Source organism: Coenobita brevimanus, chromosome 75, assembly GCF_032717465.1.
Source record: "Coenobita brevimanus isolate Jiangsu-jjx chromosome 75, ASM3271746v2, whole genome shotgun sequence".
NCBI lineage: Eukaryota > Metazoa > Arthropoda > Malacostraca > Decapoda > Coenobitidae > Coenobita > Coenobita brevimanus.
The window spans coordinates 10,834,248-10,842,200 of NC_137028.1; the positions used below are offsets into that span (position 1 = coordinate 10,834,248).

A 7,953-nucleotide genomic window follows, 5' to 3' on the forward strand; every position below is an offset into this window, starting at 1 on the left:
ACATCTGGAGGCGATCATGGACACTGCAACTTCCAGAACAGTACCAAATCAAGTCTGAGCTGACTATTTGGGACAGATGATGGCCTGAGGTGGGCCGAAAATTCAAATCATGTTAAGAGTATTTACTATATTAATTTTGTTACTATATATATATATATATATATATATGGTAGATTTACATATCTAAATACTGTAATGTAACAGATTTACGTACCTAAATACAGCACTGTAAAACAATAGTACAATGGTTCAAACTGCAGAAACTGATCATACTAGTGTGCCAACACAGAGCAGTACATGGACAGTTTATGGTGGATGCACATTCATCCACAAGCCCCTATTTAACTATATCATCTGTAGCCCATACTTCACTAAGCCTTCTACTTACCTACCCAGACAGCATACAGCAATATTACTTTAAGCAAGATCTGTATTGCTGCCAAGCATCAACAATCACAGCCATGTTTTCCTTTCCTTCATTCTTGACTAACTTTCTTATTAGTCTCACTACAAATACCACAACACTAGGTATGTGATGCAATGTCAACTTTTAAGAATGCTTTTAGACTCCAAAAGAAGTTAGTACAGGTAAAGTATTTCACTTTATGCTCCCTTCTTAAGGCACCCTTTGGAAGAGGACTTGCAGCCATCTTAGAACACCACCCAGACACTGCAGGATGTGAGAGGAGGAATTATCCCAGACTCAGTGAGCTAAGGAGTGTGCTGGTTATTGTCTTCCATTAAAATGCCAGACAAAGCATATTGGACCCTTGAAGTTGTTGATGAATGACTATTCTGTTCATTTCCAGTGACATACTGTACAGTACTGCACATTTCCTCCACACATCAGAAGTACTGTATCGCCACTCTTGAAATGTTGCTCTCCTCTTCATTACTTGTTTTGTCTCTCCCTACTCTCTACCATTGTATATGCTTAATAAGTGTTCCTTCTCCATCATCTGGTGACTCAAGTATATTGTGTACTGTACTTTCCTTTAAACCAATACTATACCTTTTTTTTTTTTTTGAAAAGGTGCTTTGTTTCCCACCTGATGTGTTATTGACAGGCCACAGCACAGGAAGTGCTTTTCTTATTTTCCAGCAAGACATTTTTTTTTTTTTTTTTTTTTTTTGTACAGTACTTACTTTCTCATTCTTTTCCCCCTTAGTTTTTCTAGCTGGCTGCTAGTTACTATATCACACAGTCACAAATTTACATTTAATGTGCTATGTGCTTCATGGGGTCTTCACGGTTCCTGCAGGAGTGTCCATTCATACTTCCGTCCTATGGCTCCTCAATTTTAGAGAAATTAACGCATATCTTCCTGTTGCTTCCTTCATATGTTTTCTGTATCTAGCTAGGCAGTTGGGTGCATCTAGTAACACAGTTCCCATGTAACCAGTATTCTTTTTTTTCTAATGAGCTGCTTCTCCCAGTGATTCTAATCGCATTAGGTCTGCGGTAATTCTCCTGCTTCAGAGTAGCAAGCTTTGTGTTTTACAATTTTTTTCAATGGAAACAGTTATAAAGCTATCTATGTGGGAAAGAGAATGGAATAATGAGAAAAAGTTAGCTACTGGAAAGTTTAGGCTGGGATTGGGAAAGAGCAGAAAGTCTGTACTCTTATTTTGAACTCAGTGCTGATTCCCCCCCCCCCACTCGGCATGAAGAATGGATTTAGCAACAATTCCATGCACACAAAAAGTGGACATGATTTAGTTATAAGATGGTGCTGGAACCATCTCCTTGCAGACTGCATTGAAACATGGATTTTTTTTTTTCCTACTTATCTATCTATTGCCAGATGCCTTAATCTCGTAAGGGGTGGCCACAAACAAATCGCCTCCATGTCGCCCTGTCCCCTGCCATTTCATTGCCCTGCTCCTAGCTCACACCCCCTCTCTCACATACCTCTCCATCCCTCCATCTCATCCTTGGCCTCCCCCTCCCTCTCCCCCCTCCACCTCACTCACATACACTCTCCTCATCAGTCTCTCACTCTCCATCCTCTCCACATGGCCAAATCACCTCAATGTGTTTCTCCTAACACTTCCTATCACATCCACATCCACACCACAACACTCCTTCACTTCCTCATTTGTCAGTCTGTTACTCCATGTGACTCCACATGCTCCTCTCAAATAACTCCTTTCCATTGCCCTCACTCTTGACTCTGTCCCTCCAACAAGGTCCAAGCTTCACTTCCATACATTAGAGTTGGTATCTCAATACTGTCATGTAGTAGCTTTTTTTACTTCCATGCTCACTTCCCTGTTTCTTATCACTGCTTTCAAGGAACCAGCAACCTTTCTTCCTTGTTGCACCCTTTCAAGCACCTCACCCCCTAAACATCCATTTTTATTCATCACACTACCCAAGTACTTAAATGAACTCACATTATATGACAGAGGGGTGTGTGAATTGGAAGCAGGGCATTGAAATGGTGGGGGACAGGGTGATGTGGAGGCGATTTGTTTGTGGCCACCCCGTGTAAGGGATTAAGGCATCTGGCGATAGATAGACAGATTTTCCATTTCCTCCTCATCCAACCTCACTGTGCATTCACTGACTTCACTTCTCTCAAAGACCTTAACTTTACTCTTCCTTACATTCACCTTTAGATTCCATTTCTTACAAACGCACCCAAACTCATCTCATGATGAGTTTTTTTTTAAGGGGGTTAAAAAATATCATCATCATCTGGACCTCCTTTCCCACCCTAGGGCAGGGTGAGGATATAAATAATTAAATGTTTCCACGCCTGCGATGATCATCTTCAAAGTGCACAACGCACACTTAAGACTCAGCCACAGAAGTAATGATAACTTCAAGGAAAGTAAAAGAAGTACTCCCTGAAAGCCTGTCAATGAACAGAACCCACTGGTACTTTGTGAGAGGGTCCATTAGCCTTACTGGACCAACATGAGGGGTTACTGAAATAAGGATGTGATAAAAGAAGTTGACTGGAGGAAAAAGACTGACAGAGTAATCAGAAGGGGCAACAGTAAGAAACAGGTCAAAAAAAGACTGACAGAGTAATCAAAAGGGGCAACAGTAAGAAACAGGTCAAAAGACTGGTAATGTACTATCTCCAAAGCAGTCAGGGATACAGGCTGGGTGCTAAACAAGGCAATCTAGGTCGCTACCATACTGTTAGAAACATAAGGGCTTGTTATTCCGGTGGATCAATAAGTTGAGGGGAGAGTCAAAGGTCATGGCGAACGTAAATCTTCTAAAATATTAATTTAGGAGAATGGAAATGCAAAAACTATGTGTTCCACTCAAAAAGTAGGAGTCAAGAAATTTTAATAGTAAAGTCAGGGGATAAGTAAACAACACATATATTTGGTCAGAAGTCTGAGAGGACAGCCCATACAGATTTCACACAATTCAAGTTCAGGAATACAAGAATGGGCCACATTGTTGCACACACACAAAAACCAACTCTGGGTCTGAAATAAATATAAAGAATGTAGAATACAGAATAGGGGCTACTGTCAGTGGCATCAGTTAGCTGTGTTCCAGTGAGGAAAAGATCAGGTTTTGAGGAGAAAACGAGATGGTTAACAGAGGAAGTTTAAAGAAAATGTATGCTGCAGACATTGATGGAATATGAATCAGACAATGGTGTTGGGAAGCCTGAGTGTTTGTCACTAAAGGAGAAAGGATGAAGGTGGAGGCAGTGTATTGTGGAACATGCATGAACAGTATAATATTGTACTTTGGGGTGGGAGGTGGGGGTAGTGTCTCATGTAATATGCATGTACAGTACAATACTGTACTGTGCTGTGCTCTGGGGCATACAGATAGAGGAAAACATTTATGAGAGTACACTGGATTACTCTCCAAATTACAGAAACACTGAAGACAATACAACTGAGAAGGAAGTACAATTCACTCGCACAGTGTGCGGGATGGGCAGTCCATGATCTCGCACACTGTGATTTCATGTACTGTGAATACATAATCTTATGGGAAAAATAACGTATGGGCAGGGACCCTCGAACCTTGATATTTTATTAACTTTAGAAACATTATAAAGGGAAAATTTTTAAGACATATACTACAGATAATGGTAGATTAACAAAAATATGGTCAGTCACCTTAAAAACTGTAGACGACAGGCCTGATGCACTTAACCCATTGACTGCGGCTGTATCATATATGATATTTGAGTCCAAATAGCTCTGTGGCTGTATCATATATGATTTCCTGCTTTCAAAAATTCTGCCGTCAGAAATGGTGCAAAATAAATCAGCTAGCAACTCATGGCACCCTGTAGAATATTGCCATACATAGATTATGCATTTTTATGAGGTGGAGAGCTCAGCTTAGTTGCCTACAACATGCCGAAGGTACCGGTACAAAATCTTCTCCAGGAGGCCGCCACTAGCAGTAGCCCGAGCAAATAATGGATGAAATCCCTGGATGAGTGTAGTGATGATAGTGATACGTTGTCAGATGATGACAGTGATGGTTCAGATGCTGATTTACACCTTATCTGATCACAAGATTGACACTGATGACACATAGCGACCATAACGCATCCTTTGCCTGGCACCACTGCACTGGGAATATTTATTACTTCACGGACCTGTTTCAGCTTTTTTTTTTTTTTTTTTTCCAACATTGTTTTATATACCACTGAACTCAGGATTTTTTTCCTCTATCTTTTGACAGTATTATATTTTTTTTGTCTAATTTTTTCCTGAATATTTGAAAACTGCCACACATGAGATGTACATGTAAACAAACACTGACACAGTGAATGGGTTAAATAACAGGAGTTCCATGGAACGGCAACACACTTAGGGTGCCTCAGCCGCACCAGCCACTGCACCAACACTTTCCTCCTCATAACTAGACTCCTCTTGAGCACCTTCCCCACGAGCCTCTAAGTCATTCACTTCAGCCAAAAAACCCTCGAAGCCCAATGTTGACAGATCTGACACTGCATCATCTTCTTCCTCTACAGGAACTGGATCAGAGCATGTAGCTGGCTCCTCACTTTCACTCTCTTGAGGCCGCTGTGTGTAACTTGTTATGAGTGCCTGCTTCCTCCTGTTAATTTCCTGCCTGTGCCTGTCTGTGTAGAAGTGGAAGGCTTTGTCGATATTAATAAGAACCTCTTCCTTTCTTTGCTGGCAGATTTCCTGTTCCTTCAGTTCTTCTTTGAGTTTATTCACTGCCACAAAGATCTTGCTTATCCTTGACACTGACAGTTCTATGCTGCCCTCCAGTACACTAGGCTCCCCTACTTGACTCTGCCTGGCCTTGGACTCAGTGTCAGCCTCATCTACCCAATGCAACACTTCCTGGGGAGGCTGTTACTGGGTAGCACTGTGCACCTCTCATATGTCCGCCAACGTTACGTAAAACCTGCTTCTGCTTGTGCTGCTGTCAGGGTGGCCTGCCTCTGTCTCCACCAGAGTGTTGAATGGCCGTCCCATGGTTCGTGCATGAGTGAGGCAGGAGTAGTCACCAAGCATGGTTCACCGGTGCAGGGGTTATCACATCCCAGGCATGTAGGATGAAGCCAACCGCGTCCTTTCTGAAAAACCACACCAAAATGCCACAACAGAGTTCTTGGCTGAGGCGAGTGGTGGTTCAACTACTGGCAAGGATGGTGTGGGTTACGCTGTGTCGTCCATATCTAAGTCATTGACTTCTTCTAGGCCTCTAGGGGATGAAGCTCCATTTGAGTATCGGTCTTCCTATGTAGATACAGTAGTTGTACACCCGTTGGTGGTAAAACTTTTTCACAGTGGTGATCAGTTCTTTATCCAGTGGCTGCATGACTGACGTCATCCTAAGCAGCAGAAAAATAACACAATTCCTGTGAAGATCTTCGAGGTAGGGTGGGTGACTTAGTGCACTGTTAAGCAACAACAGCATCTAAACAGGGATGCCAAGTTCCTGAAACTTGACCGTGGCATCCGGGATGCAATGTTTCATCTGCCACTCAACCACGACATTGCCAGTCATCCACTTGTTAGCAGACCTGTACCAGTACACGCCACTTGCGTCCATATTAGTGAGGTTTTTGTAGCATCTAGGATGTGAAGCTGTGTGCACGACAACAGGCCACATCTTGTGGCCCCCAGACGGGTTGGCAGTCAGCATGACCATCACCTCTGACTAGCTCTGCTTGCGACCAGGGGCTTGCACATGTCCCTTTGCGATGTAGGATGATTTTGGCACTGCCTTGTAGTATAACGCCATCTCATCGATGTTGCAGATCTGGTCCGTGGTGTACTGTCCTTCTTCAATGACCGCCCTTAATACTGCAGGATACTCTCTTGCAGCTACATCGTCAGCAGAAGTTCGTTCACCCGACAGTCTGACATGAGGAAGTTCCCTGTATTGTAAAAAAAAATGGTGCAGCTATCCAACTGATGCCTTGAAAGGTTTGTCCACAGATAACTTGTGAGATGCTGCCTTGTAAAAGAGCTTGGCTTGGTCCAGCATGTACGTATCGTTGAATGGCACACCTTCCTTCTCCTTCCTCAGAATGAAGGAGGCAAAGTATCTCTCCATTAGAATTTTCACACTATTACCCATGCGGGAACGGCCATCAAGCTCTGATGCCCCGTACGTCTTCAGAAGCCTCTTGATGGCCTCCCTGTTTTTCCAAACAGTCCTCACTGTAGATTCTGCCAGGTCCATGGCTTTTCTCCTGATTATCTCCATCTTGGTGGTGTGCGTCAGGAGTTTCTTCACTCGTGGTGGCAGAGGCATGGTGCTGAGAAGGGACAAAGCAGCAGAGAGAAAAACAAAACAGCCGTCCCTAGTACACGACAGGGAAACCTGAGAGAGCGTATCCTCATGGTGTGTTAGTCTTGGGTGTAATGGCCACACACCCACGCTGTGCAATAGAATGCCCGGGAAGTTCTGCTCATCTGTGTCAAGATGGGTGCATTGTGAAGGGGGGAGTCCATGTAGTTTGGGAAAACAGCAATTTTGGTCCACTCATTCCCTCTGCCTTGCATATTGTGGGATAAATTCACGCATTCAAAGTTTATGGTTATGATTTTTGGTCACTCGTGTACTATGCAATTCGTGCACCGTGATCACATGCACTGTGCGAGCAAACAATACTGAAATCAGACTCTGAGAGGCAGAGAAATGGCAACTCCAGCTGCCTCCATCAAACATAATATACATCTCTTTATAACTTACTTCATGTGATGTGTCAACAAGGCCAGTGGAGTCCAGTGAGTTGTCTTCACTTCTGAACTTCTTACGAACAGGCCCATTCTGATGATCTGTAAGTTTATCATTTTCCTCCTGCTGCTGATCAGACATCTGGAAAGAACATTCAGATAAAAAGTAATGTAGCTTACTATATCACTACTGTAAATATGACAGAGTACATAGGCATCCTGGTGATGTAAGGGGATGCTTTCACGTGCTTGCACTGATATAATCAGGTGGCTGTATTGCCTAGTTATACAAATGTTCCTCAACTCCATGGTGGATGGGCTGCAGAAGAGTAACTTCAGCCAGCTGTCCACTGAGTTCACATTCAGATTAGTCTAGAACCACACAAACAAGAACAACATAAACAGCAGCAAATACTGCCCTGACACATAAAATACTGTTGGCAACACTACCAAAATTTTGGAGATAGGCATTACAGCAGCAGTCCTCACATAAGGTACTAAACCCTCACTCCCTTGCACTCTAATTTATAACAGTGTTGTTGCGATGGTTCAATTTGTTGATAGCTACATTGCTCATTACATATCTGGTGTTGCATTCTGCAATTCGTATCCATACTTCCCTTATTTAACCCACAAACTAAATGATAACTGCACTTTTCATGGGGGAGAGAGACTGACTGTATCTTGGAAGTAATTATATTTTCAAATTTCCATGCTGATACTGGGGTAGCAAAGATTCCAGCTGACTATGAGTGAGAGACGAGTGTGCAAGAACTATTTAGCAAAAAT

The 7,953-nt window shown here is 42.8% G+C and overlaps 1 protein-coding gene across 1 annotated transcript in view; it reads right to left on the reverse strand.

Annotated features, from left to right (window-relative positions):
- Nucleotides 1-7,306, reverse strand: part of SMC6 (Structural maintenance of chromosomes 6) — a 256,438-nt gene extending 249,132 nt beyond the window's left edge. Inside the window, exon 1 of the mRNA XM_080278837.1 lies at nucleotides 7,181-7,306. Within this exon, the coding sequence (XP_080134963.1) occupies nucleotides 7,181-7,306 (126 nt within the window). The remainder of the gene's footprint in view (nucleotides 1-7,180) is intronic.
- Nucleotides 7,307-7,953: the final 647 nt, after the last annotated feature.